Source organism: Netta rufina, assembly GCF_964035555.1.
Source record: "Netta rufina genome assembly, chromosome: 8".
In the NCBI taxonomy this organism is placed as follows: domain Eukaryota; kingdom Metazoa; phylum Chordata; class Aves; order Anseriformes; family Anatidae; genus Netta; species Netta rufina.
Genome location: NC_140131.1, coordinates 10,995,910 through 11,016,055, shown reverse-complemented (window position 1 = coordinate 11,016,055; position 20,146 = coordinate 10,995,910). Strand labels below are relative to the sequence as shown.

The 20,146-nt window shown below is 51.9% G+C and overlaps 1 protein-coding gene across 1 annotated transcript in view; it reads left to right on the top strand.

The window, feature by feature from the left end:
* The window catches only part of PTPRF (protein tyrosine phosphatase receptor type F), a gene marked incomplete at its 5' end in the record, with an annotated part of 233,115 nt that overhangs the window by 153,331 nt on the left and 59,638 nt on the right, over nt 1–20,146 (top strand). The window contains 4 exons of the mRNA XM_084290689.1: nt 12,820–13,089; nt 15,440–16,021; nt 16,581–16,714; nt 17,464–17,608. Coding sequence (XP_084146815.1) covers nt 12,820–13,089; nt 15,440–16,021; nt 16,581–16,714; nt 17,464–17,608 — 1,131 coding nt within the window. The remainder of the gene's footprint in view (nt 1–12,819; nt 13,090–15,439; nt 16,022–16,580; nt 16,715–17,463; nt 17,609–20,146) is intronic.

Below are 20,146 nucleotides of genomic sequence, written 5' to 3'. Positions count from 1 at the left end.
ATAATGGTTTCGTAATGATTGACCTCAGTGTGGGGAATACCCAGGAAGTTTGCCGCTTTGGGGGAAGCGTGGCTGAGCGCTGCTGCTCGGTAGCTCTGTGAGCAGCAGTACTAATTTCCACCCCATGCAATTCTCAGGAGCCGCTTGTACCTGCTCTCATTCACAGCCTATTGTTTTTTTAACAGTTCAAATGTTTGTTTGTCTTCTTGACTCTGGGGGCTTGTGTTTTTGATCATGTCCTCCCCTTTCCCAGCCTCCCAGGTAATCCTTTGTGGGTGTGCTGTGTTAGAAGGTACAGGCTCATTAGCATCTTTATCATACTTTTCTCACTAACAAAGGAAGATAGCAGTGGCTGAGAAGGAGCATGCAGGCACTGCTCAGGGCTCCCTATATCAATGAAAGAGCAGGAGGAGGAAGGAGCAGGATACGCCAGTGCCTTGTCTCTGCGAATCCTTCAGAGCCAGCACTTCTGCACAGATGGACTTCATTAAAAGTTAAAACATTTCCACACCAGGGATTTGTAAAGGAAAATGGATGCATTTTCCTTGAAGCTATTATTTTCATCTTACTAAGTGTGCTGGAAAGCAACCCTCGTAAGCCTTCTGCTCCTGGACTGACAGGTCTATCTGCCTGCTGCTGCAGAGCCGCGATGGGGCCAGGGCGCAGCGCGGGGAGCAGGCTGCCTCCTGCTGCCCTCCTCAGCCCTCCGTGCACACAGGGCTGCAGGAAACACCCGTACCACTGGAGGAGCAAGGACACAGCAAAACCAAGAGCAGAGAGCCTGCCGGGACATGGTGGCTATTTGGGGCACAGCGGATTCCAGGAGGGCACAGTGCCGTGTTCCCATCCCGCCCTGCCAGCACAAGCACGCTTGCCAGTGCTGCTGCGGTGTTGTCGTTCCCCCTACAAAGGAGCACTCATCCAGCCATGGTCCGTGGTCGCATGTACCAAGGTACCGTTCTTGTAACAGTGATTAGATTTGGGACCTGATGGTGCTGCAGGGAGAAGGGAGGGGAATAGAAACGTATGGAAGATATGATTCCTCTAATCCAGAGAGCTTACTGTCTAATTTAGCAGCAAAAATCCAAGAAGTTGATTCAAGACATACAAGAAATTGATTTAAGAGTAGAAAAGAGATTGGACCTAGCATGAAAAAAAAAGGTAGTTTCATTTCGTCGTGCTCACTGGGAGTAAAGTATAATGCCACTGATTCACCTAGGCCATTGGGTTTTTATGAATACATTTCACTCTTCATTTGCCTACAGCTTCAGGGACATCTGCACAAAGATGAACATTTTCAGCTCATAGTCTGGTCCTGTGACATACCTGTGAAGACAGTGACCTGTGTGGTACTGCCCTCAGTAAAGGCACTGTTATTTGACTCTTTCCCTGTATGAAAGGTTTTTCCTGCCCTTCTCTTTCTCGACCTGTGGCATTATTTTTTCAGTAAAGGAGATGAGCTGGAGGACTGTGCAAGCATATCCTTATAAAAACACGGTGGAGTTCACTGGCTGTGTTCCCCAGCGCTGCTTATGGCAGTCAGCAGTACCGGTGTTATTGGAATAGTCGTTTTTGGAGTAGTAACTGCATACTTCTGTTAAATGCTGCCCAGTTTTCACTTCTTAGGTGCTGCTTTTCAAGCCTGCAAGGCATGGCCCCATGGGACAAGTGCAGTGAATTCCCTTGCCCAAAAGGCTGCTTGGACTGTGTGTGCACAGCTGCTTTAAAGAAAGACCATTTAAAACTGAAGTGTCTCCTCTGTGCCTAAATCACAGACAAGTAAATCAGACTGCAGTAAATAGAAATGGTTTTACTGCAAAAATCTGCTTTCTCAGTCTGCCCTTTGAAAGGCCAAGCTAGCATTTCATGTGGCAGCAAGGAAACTTGCTTGGAGTCTGGAGTTTCATTTGCCAAGTCTCACTAAGGTGCTGTCACCCAAGATGAAATGAGGACTGCAGCTCTGTCTCCAGCAGCGATTCTCTGGCCTCTGCAGGGTTTTACACCAGGGGTCTCGGTGTCAGCCTCGGCTCGGATGTGGAGGGAACTGGCTGAGATGGCCACTCGCAGCTGTACGACGCTTGCTGCAGTCAGGACCTTGTGCAAATAATAATTCCGAATGACTGACACCGGCCTCGAGCAACAAGACTTGAAGCCTTTAAAAAGGACATTTTGTGCTTATGTAATATTAAAACAGCTAAAATAGCAACAGCAGTCAAAGCTTGAGGGTGTTGCCAGAAGAACAGAAGCTGAGAGTGGTGGTCACACACTCAGTGACCAGAGCTGGAGATGCCTGAGAAGCAAATGGGTAACGGGGAGCGTGTTTCTTAACAACCCTGCTCACTTCTGGCAGTGTGCTCCGGCAAACCTGCCTCTCGTCAGGGCTGAGGGGTGACAGTTCTTGTCCAGAGAGGGGCACTGCTGGTGCCTGGGGGCTGGCAGCCAGCAACGGCGAGCAGCAACTGCGGAGGCTGGCGAGGGAGACGCCTGGATGACAGGGAGCACGAACAGGCACTTGAATCAGAGCAGATGACCCAGACTGCTGCTTCAGATGTCTGCCCTGCACCATCAGAAGAAGCGAAATCAGCCCGTGATAGAGGTCACAGAGCAACTACCCCTCAGCTGCTGGTGTGTGGCTGGGAAGGGCTGTGGGTCTGCGGGGCCATGATCTCCCTATACACACTCGGTGCAGTCCTGACCTCAAGCTAGTGCTACAACAGAGCGATGCAACACAGAGCAGTGACCCCTTGATGAAGCAAGTGCATTCCTTTTTATGGGATTTCAGTATTTTTAACTCCAGTTCTTTTGCCCCAGGGCGCTGCTCCGTGCTGAAACTATTGCTATAACCCACGCCAGAGCAGCTGTAGTTCGGTCAGATGCACATTAGCTAGCTGTAAGCAGCCGCGTGGGGAATGCAGCCAGGTGTGCAGCCAGAGCAGCTCAGCACCAGCAGACGTTTGCTGCTGGGACTCTGTGCCCCTTGGGCTGGAGCTGGCTGGCTTCAGAGCAGGAGAGCCAGGCAGAGGCTTCTGCCACTTCTCCTTTTCCCCACCTATTCCAGTGGATATTTTTGTCATGTTTTTATTCCAGGGGAGAAACGTGTGCACCGTCGGTGTTTTCTATGAGCGCTTTGCTATGCCATGATAATTATAATGATCAGTGTTTAATAAATAATAGTTCTCTGCCCTTCTCCTAGCACTTTTCATCTGAAGATTTCAGTGTGCTTTATAGAATTCAACTAAATAAGCTTAACAGTTTTATTCCCTGCAAAGTCCTTTGGCAGTTAAAAGTACAATGCAAGGCTCAAGCCTGATTATTTGTAAAATGACCTTTATGGAAAACAGAACGAGGTTGGCTGCTGGCTCCGTGCACGGCAGAGCAACAAAGAAGCGGACTTGGAAACCCATTTCCCCCTCCTCCCCACACGACCTGCACAGACATCTGCGGAACAATTAGGCCTGCGTATCTGTGCCGACTAAGTGTCCATTCCCTCCCCTTTCACATCCCCTTGCACAAAGGGTTAGGAAATCCATCTCTGGAGCTCTGAGATTTTCTGCTCTTAATTGAATTCATGCGTGCGTGTGTGTGCACTCTGAATGGGAAGCGATGGCTGGGCAGCCCGAGCATCCCGTCCGTCTCGAGGATGGAATATACTCATCAGTGTGGCATGAGCACATTGTTCAGCGCCTATAATGGGAGGTTGTCTTATTCTCATGTAATCTGGCGTAAAAAAGACAATCTGTCCTTTTGTTCCCCTGTACCTCTGAAAGCTGTAAAAAAATAAAATTTGATTTATGCGGAGTCCTTGAGACGCAAGATGTGCTTTTGGAGATAAGCAGGAACAGGTTCGTCCCCCTCTGGGTTTTTGTTAACCTCCGTGTCTTTTGGATTCCAAAATGTCTGGGTCTGCCTTTAGATTAGTGCTGTGCATAACACCCACTGGTTTTCAGCACAGGGCAGATGCTGCCAGTTCCCGGCAGAATTGCAGAGCCAATTGGGATAATGAACTTTCTTGTTGCTTTCAGGAAAGTATCAGCTTCCCACCCTGAAAAGCTTTAGAAATCCGTTCCTTTGTTTGGCCTCGTGATCCAAACTCTGACTTGTGCATTCGCATCCCAGCCACAGCCCCCTGCCTTGGCTCAGGGAGCCAAAACCCAGCAATACACAAAAGCAGCACCTCCCGTAAGCCCAAGCTCATCCTTCCTGCAACAAGCTGCTGTGGGTAGAGCACTGCTGCTGCTGCAGAAGACGAGCATGTCTGCGGCAGGGTAAAAGCCAAACTCAATCAGCATGGGAATTTCTGTCTGCAGAGCTGGAGCCATCCGACACTCCGGCCTGGCAGACACGTCTCTGATACGGCCTCGCTCCTTGCTGTTTCAACCTGGCTCTCAAAAGGGAGGCCTGGTTTTGCCTTCTGGGCTTGGCTGTCCTCTGCTGGCATTTCGGCTGTGACTTTGCGTTGTCTTGCATGTAGGTCGGTGTGTTGGAGTTACGGGACAAGCAGCCTGGGTTCATGGGGACAGGGTGATGTGTGGTGTTCTGTGAGGGGGCACGGGGGCAGCACCAACCTTAAAGCCCCCCGTGCTTGTGGGGGGGCAGGTGTCACTTGCTGTCATTGCTCAGGGTCCTTTGTTATGAAAAAAAAATAATGGTAAAGCGTGCCTCTCAGCCTAGGAGTGACATGGATAGAGAACTGGAGATAAGGGGGAATGTGAATGGGATCTGTAAGGAGATGAAACTTTCAATTTACCATTTATCAGGTTTATCTGAGATAAAGCAGCAGCTGTTTAAGCATTAAGTCAAGGGAAAAGACCGAGAACTTTCTGCCCAGGTGTTCCCTCTCTCGTTAAAGCTGTTCCAAAATGCCCTGCTGCTGGCTTTTATTCCCCATAAACTGCTAATATAATTAAAGATTAAGAGATAATCCAGCAATTAGTGACGAATAGTAGGCCCCAAACTTGTTCCTGTTTGACAGACCAGAACGTAATCTGTTTGAATTAGCCTGTTTCACATGTGCCTCCTCACCTTCCCAGCTCTAATCTGAAGTGTCAACACGCCGGGACAGCCACCGCCGCCTCCTGGCGCAGGGCAGTCCCCAGCAGGCTCCCAGCAGTGCCACCGCCCGTCCCGCACCCGTAGCAGCACCCGGGGCATGCCTGGGGGACACCGACCCTTCTTGGCTTCTGCAGCAGGGCCGGGTGCTCCCGTAGCTGTTGGGGCATCGTTCCTTGGGCTCACGCCCTTGGCCGGGCTCTTGCCCTTCAGTCGCGCAGCCCCGGTTTGTGGGAGCTGGGGTCTGTGTTCAAATGCTCCCCAGAAATGCAGCCGCTTGGGGTTGCTTCTGCTTGCCAGGAGCATGGCTCTTCCTGAGCAGGGGCAGGGAGCAAATCCTCCCTGCTGGGAAGGGCTGAGCAGCAGTCCAAAGCCCCTTGCTGTCTGCTGAGGCCGTGCAGATGCAATATGCTCCAGGAGCTTAAGGGATACGGGGGTGCCTTGGGAGCAGCAATGCAGAGGTTCCCTCCCTCCACAGGGTCACAGGATGAAAAGTTGCCTTACGTTGATGTTTTGTGGACCAGAAGGTGATTCCTCTATCCCAGAGGAAACCCAGGCCCTACTCTAGGACTGTGTGTTGATCCATGGCTGTGTGTTTCAAGGACACCCAAGTGGGGACCTCAGTGGCGTTGGCCCTCGCTCGCGCGCCGGTTAAGCTCCAAGTTGGCTGGTGCTGGTCCCCTGGCGCCAGGTGAAGTGAAGAAATGAAAACAACTGTTTTGCTGTTCTCTTCCAAGCTCCGTTACACTTCACAGGCCGTAGTTGTAGCTGTTATTGGCAGTTTGCTGCCGGCTCTGTACAATGTCAGTGTTGGTTAAAATCCTGTCCTCTAATCACTGGCAATGGCTGACTGTACGCTGCACTGTGCAATGCCACACGCTGTTCTCTAATTCGCAGTGTTTCCGATGGAAAGCAAATTCCTCCCCCCACCTTCTCCCTCTCCCCTCAGAAATGTGACTCATAAGCAGCCTTTGACTATCAGATCCACTTCGGTATTCTCTCGGCGAGGCTTCGATTACAGCTGATCCGCCACAGATCTGTAGCTGGAGTGAGGTCACTCCCGCTAGAGAAATAAGATCTCCTTTGTCTGTAAGGAAAATGCAACTAACCTTCTACTGTCTCTCCCGCAGGAACAAAAACGGGGACCTGCTCAATTCCCTCTGGGTGTTTTTGTCCTGATTTCTTGTCCACCTCTCGCTCGCAGCACAGGGTACCAATAAGGCTCTCCCGAAACTGAGCCCAGCTGAGACCGCGCATGTCTGTCACTTGCCTAATGCCTCTCTGCCACCTTTAGCTCTTTCTTTGGAGAGGGGGAGCCGCTCTTCATGCTCGAAGACTTTCCATCCGCCACTTGGAGCATTTCTTTCATACTCGCTAAAATTCGGACCTACATGTATATGCTTCCCAGTGTGTGGCCAATGGGTTTCAAGTGCCTTTGCCATCACCTTTATAGCTGGAGTGGGTGCGTGGGAGCGTGTCCGTCCGTGTGCTGGCTGCAGTGCCTTGCTGTGTGTGTTGTGCAGGTGTCTGTGCTCCCAGCACCTGGCCCGGCGCGGGGCCGCCCCGAAGCTCCCTCATGTGAGTACGCCCGGGTCCCCTGGGGCCGGCCCTGCCCCGGGCCAGAGCGGTGCGAGAGTGGCGTGCTCCTGGCCCCGGCACGGAGCGCTGCGTGTGCACGGTGGGGAGTCCTGGCTGACCTCTGTAGTCTTGTCTTGTCGTTTCAGTGGTGTGCGGACAGATGAAGCTTGGCCTGTTTTTACTCTCTGTGTTTTTCCTTGTCTTTTTTTATTCCCTCCTCATCTTCATCGCACTCTGCCATCAAACAAAACAAACTTTCATCTCTCAGATCAGCGAGAAGGTTGGTCCTTTTCACTTCTTATCCATCTACAGTACGCCACGTCAGATGGGACTTTTCCAGTAGGGAGAGGAGAGCCATCCCCCAAAGGGGAGGGGGCCCTGCAGACTCTGGCTCCCTTCCAGGCACGGCCAAAGTGTGCCTGATGAAATCTGCTTACTGTTTGCTGTGACTCTGCTGATGGCATTGATACTTTGCTTGCATGTCTGTGTCGCTTGAGGTATGAAATGTACAGAATGCATTTTGCATGCAAATACCAGCCAAGATGGTTTTATCCAACGGTGGGGTGGGAAGGAGTGCATGCTGCTCTACGTGGGGTCCTCCTCCAGCCTGTGCTAGGTGCCAGTCCAATACCTCTGAACTGCTGCTGCTGCTTGCTGGCCAGAGCTCAGGAGTGGTCTTGGGAAGCAGGGATCAGAGATCTCCAACCCCCTGGTGAGCTGCTAGGGACAGCAGGTACCTCCTGTGGTTTTAATACTTTCTCTAGAGTGATCAAGGCTTGGGGCAGCTGGCCATGCTGATGGCACCTTTCCTGTTCCTCAGCTGGCCCCATGCTGGTGGCAGCCACTTCTCTGTGCTGGACAAGGGCCCTTTGCATGAGAAGGGCACAGGCAGGGTTGCCTCCCCTCTCTTCCTTGGGGTTGGGCCTTGATTTCTCTGGCAGGAGAGCAGGGAGCACTGGTGGAGGCCTCAGCTTTTCCTCAGATGGCGCAGGGATGCCCATGGTGGCATGCGCAGGAGCTCCACAAACCCCAGGTCACCCTTTGCCCTGCTCAGAGAGAGCAAACCAGAGGTGACTGAAGGACAGTAGCAAAAGGCAAACGCCGCTTTTAAATTAAATCTAGCTCCAGAGCTCGCTGGAGGCTGCTGTTTTTGGCAGAAGGCCTGAGCTGGTTTCCAGAGCTGACTCCCCCACCAAGCAGCACTGCGCGGGGCAGAGGGATGCTCGCAGTGCCCCTGGGGCCCGGGGCTACTCCCGGGTGGCACGGGGAAGAGACCCTGGCTCCCCTGCACGTGCCATCAGGCAGCTGCGTGAGTTGATCTTACAATCATCGCTGGAACAAGTTTTAACAAGTTGTCATAGCAGTTGTTCCAGTACAGTGACTTCGCTCCCGTTTCTCTCCCCGGAACGTGCTCTCATTTAGATTGTACTGAGACACGGGGCCCTGGTTGTTTACCCTCTAAAAATAGATTTCATAGAGGATAAAATTACCTGAGCCCAAGACAATGATGGAAAATGAGAACAGGGAAGAAAAGAGACGAAATTAAAGCCGAGGCCCAAAGCTTCCCAGATTTCAGTGAATTTGGAGCACCGCTGTGATGGCTCGGGCACCTCTGGAGAGCAAACCTTTGACAGGGCACTTAAACGTTTTAGCCGCATGGCTTAGCTGAGGGGAGGCAGCCGAGAATGGATATAAGCCAGCGGGAGCGGATAATTTCTCATTCTTTCTGCCGACCCCTCCTCCCCACCCCACCAAAAATACCCACGTATACAAATATTTAATGTGAAGCCAGAAATTAGTTTCTAAATATTCCAATGGGATTTGCCGTGCTTATAATTTGTTTGGCACTGATAATTACATCTTACGTTTTTCCAGCTTTACTTAAAACTGTGTACTGCTCACCCATGCATTTAATTATTGCTCTGTGACTGCTACAAGGTTATTTATTAACGAGTTATTTTATCTTGATACAGTGGATCTTTTCTCTTATTCTCCTCCTTAATGTTGTGTTATTTTCATCAGAGAAATTTCAGAGAGTGAATGCAAATTGCAGAGCTCCACAATCTCGCTCTCCCTTACTTTGCTATTAGTATGTCAGTATGCTGAATGCTGATGTGTCTCCTGTGCTGCACCACTGTAATGATATATCCTCTTTTATATGTGGTTGTCAGCGCAAATAATTAGACCTAAAAGTTATAGCTGAAATATAATCCAAAAATGGCAAGGCCCTGTTTTGGAAATTGTCTATAAAATGTCAGCACTCAAGGATGCATTGGAAGCATAAATAGTACAGCATTGTTTGAGCACAAGATTAGACTGTAAATGCATTTTTTCTGGTTCCAATTTTTTCTCTCCTGCTGTTGATTCTGTCAATAGATTGTGAGACACCAGCAACTGACTTTCCATTTGAAGTCCTCCCTTGAAATGATAGCGCTAGGGAGAGATGAAAGGTGTCTACAGATGAGTAAACCGTGCAGACTGATGAGCGTGTTCGAGGAGAGCTCCTGAACGAGCCCCTTCCAGCTCGGAGGCGGCGGTGCTGAGGAGGGCAGCGGGTTTGGGGCAAGGCAGAAGTGTGCCTAGGGTGAGGAAAGAAGAGGTCCCGCATCGCTGCCGGCTGGAGGGAGGGGTGGTAGCACTGCCGTTTGCCCAGCTGTGCTGCAGCTGAGAGCCAGCAGGGAGAAGCAGCCGGGTTTCCCCTGCCCCAGCAGCACCACAGCATCTCGGGAACACGGGCACGTCCCACTGGTGCCATCGTGTCGCCAGCAGGGCCTCAGCATGCAAAAGAGGGACTGACAGCACGGGCCTGTGAGCCTTGAACGCTTTTATGCCCAGAGCTCAGAGCCGCCACCCCTTGCAGAGAGCAGCAGGGAGGGGTTCCCGGTTCTCCAGGGGGTAACGTCACCCTCAGAGGGAACCTGAGACCTGAGGACGCAGCCGCTCCTGGTGGAGGGAGCCGGGCAATCGATTCTCGCTCTTTGCTCTCCAGGCAAGGAATGTGCATGTTAATGCATGCTGAATTATTAACGTGATTCAATCTCAACCTGCGGGGCTGTCCTGTTGCCTGCTCCCCTCCTTCCCCCTGGTGGTGCCCCCATCTCCCCACCACCCTTCCTCCCTGTCCTGTGGGATCGGGGCACAGGCTCGGGCTGCGCGGTGCTGCTCACACCCCAGGGTTGCACTTCGCTTCCCAGGGCCCAGTCTCTGAGCAGTGCACAGCATAGAGCCCTTAACGCTGCCTGGTCTTGGAGTGGACGGCGATGAATCTCATTTTTGACACTCTGCTGGTTTAACTAAACCTCTGAATTCTGCTATTGTCCATCAGAATGATTTTAATATTCACAGTAATTTTCCCTGTGCTGTTCTTGCAAAACCTCCCAACCACCTCCTCAGATCTTTATCCAAAAAGAAGATTGAAAAAAACAAAATTGTGAATTCTTGTCAAGAAAATTATAATAAAAAGGGAAATTTCATTGCTGCAATAAATGAAGAACAACAAATTTTCTGAAGCAGTTAATGTAGCATCGTGGGCTGTGCTAGCCCATAGATTTGACTTGTAAATTGGGCAGATCTTCTGAAGAGTGCTGCTGTTTGAGGGGTTACACTGATTTAAATTATTACCAGGCTCCTATGCTAGAAAAGCAAGAGACTTAAAGTGCTGGCTTGAGCCCGAGGAATGTGTTGATGGTGCTCTGCAAGCTGCTGTGAGATCTCTGCCAGCTCTCGCTAATGCTAACTGACAGCAGCTCCCCTTCTCCCTCCGTGCTGGCTGGGACGAGAAGCTGCCACTCATCCCCCCGTGAGGACAGGAGGCTGGTGGAGCCCGTCCTTTCCTCTGCACGTGCTCCTGCCAGGGCTCGTCCAGGCCAGATTGCTCAACAAAAGCCTTGCCCTGACCCTCTCCCACCTCCCAAGGTGAGAGCTGGCCCCGGCTCTGTGCCAACTCCCTGGGCAGGCGCCGCTTCTGCAGGACACATCGAGGGGGACAGGGCACCGACGGGGCTCAGCGTGTCCCCAGGAGGGTCCTGAGAGCCAGTGTGGGGTGTGCTGCCTCTGGTCTCACAGGTTTGGGTGCATGCTGGGCTCCGACCCTCCTGCATGGCCTCTGTCCTCTGACCTCAGCTCACACCGAGTCACTGCGCGCCGTCCCGCTCGCTGCTCGGCCCCAGCACCGCTTGCTCCCTGACTCCTGTGGCCTCCAGTGCCTGCCGGCCTGTTTGCCTGGTGCATGTGCATGAGCACTCCCTGCACACCTATGGCTTTGTCCTCCAGGTTTTGCTCTTTTTTTTTATTTATTTATTTTAATGCAATGTGGGTGGGTGGTTTTGGTCCTTGGATGGGGACGGAAGTTGAACAGCTGAAATAATTCGACGCCATATGCATCGGAAAATGAAAGCTGACGTTTAATGAACGGTGCTGGGTTGCTTTGGTTGGAAGTACACCATCATGTTAAACCATTGCCATGTCCATCAGGTTAACTCCGTATTCTCATGACCGCGTAGCGCTTGAGTACACTTTGAGTTCTGTCTCGGTTGGGGAGCGCTGCCCCGTCAGTCAGGTAACGCCTCACTGGCGATCGCTCATGTAGCTATTGATTTCAGATTTAATAATTGATTAAAAGAAACAACCAGCAAGACTTTGGATATAGACATTAAAAAAAAGAAAAGAAAAGCCAGTATCCTTCCCCTGCCTGGTAAGGAGCTAATGAGCCCTGTTTTGTCACCGAGACGACGTGTAGTACACACGCGATGTTGACAGCATTGTCTCATTTATCACGAAGCCTCAGCGCTGTTGTACATGCTGGCGCGGGGGCTTCCGTCTTCAGTCTATTTCTGCAAGCCTGTTGGTTGGGGGATGACTCATCAAAGGGAGCGCTAGGTTTGGTTTGGGGACAGCCAGCTGAGCGAGCAGCACCGCCACCTCCGCGGCTCGCCGGGGGGCAGCGTCCGCACTGGCCGTGGGGAAGCGGCGGGGCCGGCACAGACCCCGGGCTGGTGATGCCCATGGTGTCTTGTGAGCAGGCCCCGCTCAGGCTCCTGCCCCATATCCGCCTTCCCCAGAGCTCCACCAGCCCCGTTGGAGGGGTGTCAGGGCAGGGAAGGGCTCCTCGGGTGCCAGCCGGGTGAGAGCCACCGATGCTCTGTGCCGCCCTTCCAGTGGAGGAGGCTAGAGCAGGGCAGGGCTGCTGGGCAGGACACGTTTGGGCAGTTTCCCTTTTTAACTACAGACTAAAATGAGCTTGCCCAGAGGAGACAAAGATTTACCGAGCACAGTTGTTTCTCTACCCTTGCTTAAATAGGCCCATAACACTAACCCTGAAGAAGGGGCCTCATTTCTCAGTGTCGTTTTCCTGACGGGAATGCATATGGCAGGCAGCTTTAGAGCTTTATTGTAGCTGAGAGTTGCTTACAAATAAGTCTTGAATGAAATACCTAGCGAGGGATTGATATGAAGAGAAGCTGTGCAATGAAATAAGGAGGAATACATCTCCCAAAGTGCTGCCACGAAGGTGGGGAGGGTTCTGCCAGCCCCGCACTCTCCTGTCAAGATGGATATGATCTCACATCTGTCAGGATTAGTTCTCTCCTGCCCAGCAAGGTGATCTGTTCAGGCCCTGACAATGTCATGCAGCTCTGGTGACTATTTTTTTCTGAGCCAATGTAGAACCTGAGTTACATTTTGAAAGGAATTATATTTTATTTAGCAGCACACGTGTGCTAATTCAGAAAGAAAGCCTTCTGCTGCCCCTGCCCAAACCCTGCGAGGTTTAGGGGACAGGTTGCTTTACTCTAGAGCTAATAAATTGAGCAGGTAATTCTGTTTTGCAGAGCTTCAGTAGGCCCTGCACAGAGAGATTGTGTGACTGGCATTTGTGCATGCTGTCTAATTAGAGGGATGTAATTTAAATGGAGAAACGTTTCATGTTAGTAATATGATTTTAAAAGACTATGTTTGGAGGGAATGGACTGAGCCATTCCTTAATGAGTTCTTCTAATAAGACGCCAGTGGCTAAGGAAGGAGAGAAAAGCGTGCACAATTTGGCAAAGCAGCGAACAGCTTCTGCGCTTCGTTTTATCCGTCCCGAGGGATAGAAAGGCAAAGCTGTCGAAGCCCCCTCGCGTCCCCCTGCAGTGCAACTGAGTGCTCGCTGCTGCTTCTGTCCCCCTACTAGCTGTCTCCTCCTTGTTTCAGTGCGCCGTGTTGCTCCTCGATTCTCAATCCCTCCGAGCAACCACGAGGTGATGCCAGGGGGGAGCGTGAACCTGACGTGCGTGGCAGTAGGTGCTCCAATGCCCTACGTGAAGTGGATGGCTGGCGTGGAGGAGCTGACCAAAGAAGACGAGATGCCCGTCGGCAGGAACGTCCTGGAGCTCAACAACATCATGCAGTCCGCCAACTACACCTGCGTGGCCATCTCCTCCCTTGGCATGATTGAAGCCACGGCCCAGATCACTGTCAAAGGTAAGGAGTTATTCTTCGTGATCCTCCTGCGTGGGTTTCAAAGGTGTAGACCTACCCCAGAGTGTTTTGGGTGCAGCCAACTGACTGCATTCTCCTGTGACTTTTCCACCTTGCAAGGGAAGTTCCCAAACGCACAACCTTTTCCTTCCTTCCTTCCTTCCTTCCTTCCTTCCTTCCTTCCTTCCTTCCTTCCTTCCTTCCTTCCTTCCTTCCTTCCTTCCTTCCTTCCTTCCTTCCTTCCTTCCTTCCTTCCTTCCTTCCTTCCTTCCTTCCTTCCTTCCTTCCTTCCTTCCTTCCTTCCTTCCTTCCTTCCTTCCTTCCTTCCTTCCTTCCTTCCTTCCTTCCTTCCTTCCTTCCTTCCTTCCTTCCTTCCTTCCTTCCTTCCTTCCTTCCTTCCTTCCTTCCTTCCTTCCTTCCTTCCTTCCTTCCTTCCTTCCTTCCTTCCTTCCTTCCTTCCTTCCTTCCTTCCTTCCTTCCTTCCTTCCTTCCTTCCTTCCTTCCTTCCTTCCTTCCTTCCTTCCTTCCTTCCTTCCTTCCTTCCTTCCTTCCTTCCTTCCTTCCTTCCTTCCTTCCTTCCTTCCTTCCTTCCTTCCTTCCTTCCTTCCTTCCTTCCTTCCTTCCTTCCTTCCTTCCTTCCTTCCTTCCTTCCTTCCTTCCTTCCTTCCTTCCTTCCTTCCTTCCTTCTCTGCCTCTTTCCCTCTCTTCCTGTTCTGTTGCTGTCCTTAAGACGTGCTCCCTGCCGCTGTCTCACAGGTAGCCTTGCCCAAAAGGGAGCGTTACTGCTGATTGCTGACCGCTGGGGATGGGGCAGGTCGCCCAGACAGCTGCCTGCTGTGAGGCTGAACTACGTGCCCTGCCTTTCCCATTGAGGGCCAAGCAGGCTCACACTGTCCCTCTCCTCTTCTCCTTGCAGCTGATTTGTAGCTCGGATTTTCACAGAAATGTCATCCTTGGAGTCTGCCTGGTCTCGCAGGCTGCCTCGTGCACTGTGGCCACCTTTAGCACCGAGCCCCTGCTTGAACAAATCACAGATCTGAGACTTAGCCCCCTCTGACCTGGTGATTAACAGCAAATTCTCCTTTCCCTGGTGCTAGGCAGAGGCTGCTTTTAACCTCAGCCACACACTGCTCCCTTCGCTCACAGTGCCTGCTGCGTGGTGCCTGTTTTCTTACAGAGGAAAGGGGTTGCCTCGGTTGTAGTACCTACCCGAGGGTGTGCAGGAGAAAGGGGCAGGATGGGGAGGTGGTTTGGGTGTGGAGAGGAAGCGGGGGCTGCTCCACTGCACTGATGGGTCCTGGTATTTACCCCCTTGGTCCTGGGAAGGCTCTGCCTCGCTCCCCCTCCTGCTGGTGTGGTGTCCGCTGCCACCCCAGGACTTGAGTCCCTTGCCTTCCTCCTGGTTTCTCTGTCGTGTCTGCACCTTCGCTTTGGATAGCTCAGAAGAACGAAGTACTTGGGAACCTTGATTTTGGGCTGAGCATTTTTCCTATTCCCACCTCATGCACAGCTGCATTACAAGGCACTGATGACTTTAACTAGAGCGGTTCGTAGGAGGTTTAAACTTACTTTAGACTTAAATTCACTCATTGTCTTAACGTATTTGTGTACTCTGCAGATCTCTCTCATGCGTACTCTCTTTCTTTGTTCTTTTGGTAAAATGGCAAATCTGGAAATGTTTGCTTGCAGTAGCTACGTTCTCATTAACACTTCAGAGATGTCAGTGTCACAGAGTTCTTGTGTAACAGTTTGTCGTCTGGTTGCAGTTTGACACACCACCCAGTGAAATAGTCGATGTGAAAGTTGGTAATTTCTCTGGCTGTATCCCTCCTGCATGCACTGTAATACTCGCAAGGCATTCCCCCATCAACCCATCTAACAGCACTGTCCATGAACTCCCCGGGGCCTAGGGTGCTGCCTCTGGAAGCAGGGGCGTAGCTCCAGATGACTTGCAGTGCTCCGATTGCTTTACTGTATCCCTTTGTAAATCAGCTGTAAACCTGGCTGCTGGGGCCGGGCCAGCCCAGCCCAGCAAGCACCTTCCCACTGCCAGCTGAACCCCCATGACAGAAACATTCCTGCATCCCCGTTGAATTACCTTTATTTAGCCTGCTGCTGGTAAGTGCGTCAAGCACATCTAATAACATGATTGCTCTGTTTATCCTTCCATTAAGAACCACTTCAAGCAATATATGGTAATATAAAAATGCATGTTCTAGACTATGAAATGATTTCTGCCTTTTAAAGAAGAATGTTAATGGGAGGTGGCAGCTCCATTTTTATCCCCGTGCACATTGCAGGGTTTGAGCTGACTGAATTATTTAAATCGCACCTCTCTGCCTTCCAATTGCAGCGCTGCCAAAACCTCCAACGGAGCCATTAGTGACTGAAACGACAGCTACCAGCGTGACCCTCACCTGGGATTCGGGCAACTCCGACCCCATTTCGTATTACGTCATCCAGTACAAGTCCAAGTCCTTGGAGGGTCAGTTCCAGGAGGTGGACGGTGTGGCAACGACCCGCTATAGCATAGGTGGGCTCAGCCCCTTCTCGGAGTACGAGTTCCGGGTGATTGCAGTCAATAACATTGGCAGGGGTCCCCCCAGCGAGCTGGTGGAGGCCCGGACAGGAGAGCAGGCTCCTTCAAGTCCCCCCCTCAAAGTCCAGGCGCGGATGCTGAGCGCCAGCACCATGCTGGTCCAGTGGGAGCAGCCGGAGGAGCCGAACGGACAGATCCGAGGGTACCGCGTTTACTACACCACCGACCCGCATCTGCCTTTGAGCATGTGGCAGAAGCACAACACCGATGACAGCCATCTCACCACCGTGGGGAGCCTCATCACAGGGACCACATACAGCATCCGTGTCCTGGCCTTCACTTCGGTGGGCGACGGGCCCCCCTCGGACATCATCCAGGTCAAAACGCAGCAAGGGGGTACGTATGGAGTGGGGTGCCGTGCCCCCGTGCCCTGCCCCAGTGGTGTGCAGCTCAGCTGTGTGTCTGCTCTGCACCAGGTGTCACAGCTGCACTTGGTGCTCAAATGATGGCGTGTCCAAGTGGTATCCCCACCCCGCAGCCGGCAGATTTAAGCTGTCGGCTTGCACCAGGGAACTAGGATTGATCTCTGTGCAAGTAACGCAGCCCGCTGTTTTGTCTGGGCTGTGATGGCTAAAAATGTGACACAAGGCCCTGGATTTGTATGTTGGCACCTATGCAGCCTTGCCAGGGTTTGAGTACACGCGTGGAAGTAAGGAGCTGTGATGTAGTCGGGGTCTGGAAGTAAGCATGAGTCCCATAATCACCTGCTGGGTCCCAGCTGTGCTTGCTTGCTGGCCAGGATATTCCAAGAGTCCCATACTGGTGAGAGGGAAGAAGGGAGGGTCCAGAAGGAAGGCGTGAGGATCCTCCCAAGGTGAAGCATGGATTCTGCAAAGCCATGAGACTCTTCTCCCTGCATCTGCCTCCTGGCACTAACCATGTGTTTGGTCCTCAGTTCCTGCCCAGCCAGCTGACTTCCAGGCAGAGGCAGAGTCTGACACCCGCATCCTGCTGACCTGGCTGCCCGCCTCTCAGGAACGCATTACCAAATACGAGCTGCTCTACTGGGAAGGAGAGGATGGCGTTCAGGTGAGTATCTCTGCTTCAGCAGCACTTAGAGCCAGACATTCAGCAGCTTGAGAAGGGGCTCTGCTTGAGCTGGGCTGACAACAGGACTCTTCCTTCACCATGTTCCTTCTGTCCCACGGGTGTGTGATGGGGTCCAGCAGTCTCGGTCTGGCTCCTGTGTAAGTGACCTCAGCAGTGAGTGTTGATTCCCAGCAAGGTAGCTGGTAATAGCTTGGGACTGGAAGGGCTCCAGAATGCAATGGCACCATCCCTGATGCATCTGTACTGCTGGTGTCTTTAAATACTTCCACATGGGTCTGAAATGGCCTTCAAAATCTGCCTGTAGCTCCTAGACTCTCCAGAGCACTTCAGGAGCAGATTGAGGCTGGCCTAGAGAGAGCCCTTCCACATTTACTGCCAGATCACTAGAAGTTCAGCTCTGTGCATATCAAAATTAGCACTGGCATCAGGGCACCACAGTGAGCATTGTGCTGTGGCAGCATCGCAGTGTCCCATAGTCCTCTCCTCCCCCTGGGTTTTATAATGGCATGAAAGCTAGCAAAAATAAGTGTCTGCCAAGTGAAGTGTCAGCAAAACCAGCCTTCAGTCAGGGCTGTTCAGGTGCATTGGAGGTCTTGACTGCTTGGGGACGAGGGCTTCACTATTTCACAGGCAAACACCACGTGTTGGGAGGAATGTTGGAGCTGAGCACCAGCTTTTCTCTCTTCTCCAACTACACCAAATAACTTGTGTTTCCCTTCATTTGCCAGCAAAAGGTGGAGTTTGACCCAACCTCGTCATACGCTGTGGAAGGTCTCAAACCAGACACGCTGTATAAGTTCCGGCTGGGTGCCCGCTCTGAGCTGGGGGTAGGAGTCTACACCCCCACCATCGAAGCCAGAACTGCCCAATCCAGTAAGTGTTTGACACTGCCCTACTGAAGGCAAAGCAAAAGCAGTCCAGTTCCCATCACCTGGGCATGGAGCAGCTCGGTGCCTCTGCCCTTGGGTGACCGCCGGCGTGTAGTTTGCTAACGGGCGTAATGGGGAAGGTCAGCTGAGATTTTGGATCAGGGCTCTTTGGCAGAGGGGGTGCACCCAAGTGGTAAGTTCTTTCGTTATGTCCCTTTGATCATGCTGTCTTTCCCTAAGGGTAGGTTCATAAAAACTGATGGAGGAGTGAAACAGACTGGGAAATTGCTTTGGAGAGATTGATTTGAGTGGGTTTGTGCATCTCTATGAATTTACTCCCATGCAGACGAGCTGTCTGGATGGGCAGCGTATGGGTGTTCGCCTGGCTCTAAGTGACTGTCTCCAAGCCATTGGATTTTCACCCCTTCACTCCCCATTCCAGCAGCCTTGCATCTCCAGGAGCCCTTCCCTGGTCCATGCACTTGGTTGCAAGGTGAGGCATCTTTTGAGGCCAGATGTGCCCGTGGCTGTCGGGTAGCTGGAGGAGTGAGCTTGGGAGAATGGCTGTTTGTCTGGGTTGTGTGACCAAGCCAGGCTGCTGCTTCTGAGGCTGCAGCGCTGGGGGAAACCAGAACAAGCTACAGCAGAGTTAATAGGGAGGCTAGATAACGAAGTGACCCAGGCAATATCACTTTCATCCTCACTCTGCCCCATGTGATCACAGAGCTGGAGTTCTCATTGCTCTGGTTGGCAGCTCAAAGAGCTGCGCATAAGCAGATTAGGGCTATCAAAGGGCCTGCGATAAGCTCGTTTTCACTAACGATTTTTGGGCTTGCTATTATGCAAAGAGCATTAAAAAGGGGAAAAAAGACATTTCCGTTTTCACCGCCTGTCTGGGATTTACTAGCCATGTGGGGTGAGCAGTTGGCAAAGGCAGCCAGCCTTCCCTGCAGGGAGGGCGCTGGCATGCACAGCAGCAGCGAGCCTGAGACGGCCATTAGAAAGGGAGCTCGGGCAGGGAAGAGCAGCTCTGCTCAGTACTGGAACGACCTTCTCTTTGAGGGAAACTCAGCTTCATTACCATATCAGTCGCAAGGATTCCTGCACCCTGTTAAGCGAGCTAATGGTGCCTCGGTGCTGCGAGATAGACAGGTATGAAAAAGGAGAGCGGTTCGGATCAAGCAGTTATAAATGCTTGAACATTGAGAACAAGTTCAGAGCAGGGGGATTTGTATACCTGTTTCAGAGGTTTTGTATTGATAGGCAAAGGCTGAAGCAACTCCTCTGCCTCTCAATTTCATCAGTGGGTGCTCATATCGTTGAACACAGTTAATCAAAGACAGCCTTGTGTGTAAATGAGTCCTCCAGGCTCACAACAGTCCAACTAAGAGCAGCCTTTGCTTTGTGGACATCTTCCCACGACCTGCTCCATGTGCTGGCTGCTCACAGGAGATCTCAGACTGGTCTGTTTCTAAGGTTGTCACTTCACTGGACAGTGGAGCAGTAGCTTCTGACATCTGTTCAGGAAGAGAGATGGGGACAGGCTGGAAAAGATTCAGCCCAAAGCCACAGGAATAACTTGGTTTGTCCAGTAAAACACTGATGTACCTCAGAGTTCTTCAGTTTATCCAAAAAGCAGCTGGGTCATGGCTTATAGGCCCCTACTTGAGAAGCTTTCTAATGGCACTCTTTATTCTCCAAGAAAAGTGCTTGACAGTTACTCCTGGGCTATTCAGTGAGGCTGACACACCGCAGGTTGAGGAGTCCCAGGGCAGGGTGGATTCTTACATCCTGGGGGTCTCAAAGTCAAACAGGTCTTTCGAAAAGCTTTGCTCTAGCTCAGCAGAAGTTGTGTGCACAACAAATGACTTCCAGGTAGAAATTCTTTGGTCTGCACTTAACACCACCTTGTGTTAGATGGTTGGATTGGTCCCCTGTGACCTTAAAACTTATTAATCTGGGAAGACTGTTGCTCCCAGCTACAAATTGGCCTCTTTCCTGCGCTCTTCCATCTGGCTGTGCTGAGAAAGGCTGTTAGATCTCAGAGGATGACATGTTCAGGTGGGGCACGAACCACAGGAGCAGACAGACTCCTGCTTTCCAAAGAGCCTGTCTTCAGGCTCTGTTCCTGGCCCTGACAAGCCAGACAGGGGTAAGGCAGGAGGCACATCCTTGATAATGAGTCACTAATGGGCTGGAGGGAGGTGTCTGCATTGCTGCTGCTGGCTCTTCTCATGGCATCCCTGCTTAGGAGCAGTGGGGGTGTTTGTCCAGGAAGGCCAGAGGGGTGCAGAGCCCCTTCACACCCTCCCACCTGCCTCCTGGGCCATCTTTCCTGCTAAGCTGCTTGCTTAGCTGCTGGGCACCCTGCAAAAAGTACGAGCACGGCTGCTCCAAGGGGCTGAGGAGCACGGGGGAGTTCTCCAGGAGCCTGCAGCACCTCAGGCAGTCAGCGTGCTGCAGGAGGGGAGCGGCAGCAGCTCCGTGCCCACCAGGCCTCACCATTAACATGCTGTTCTCGCTTCAAGTCTGAAGGTGGATT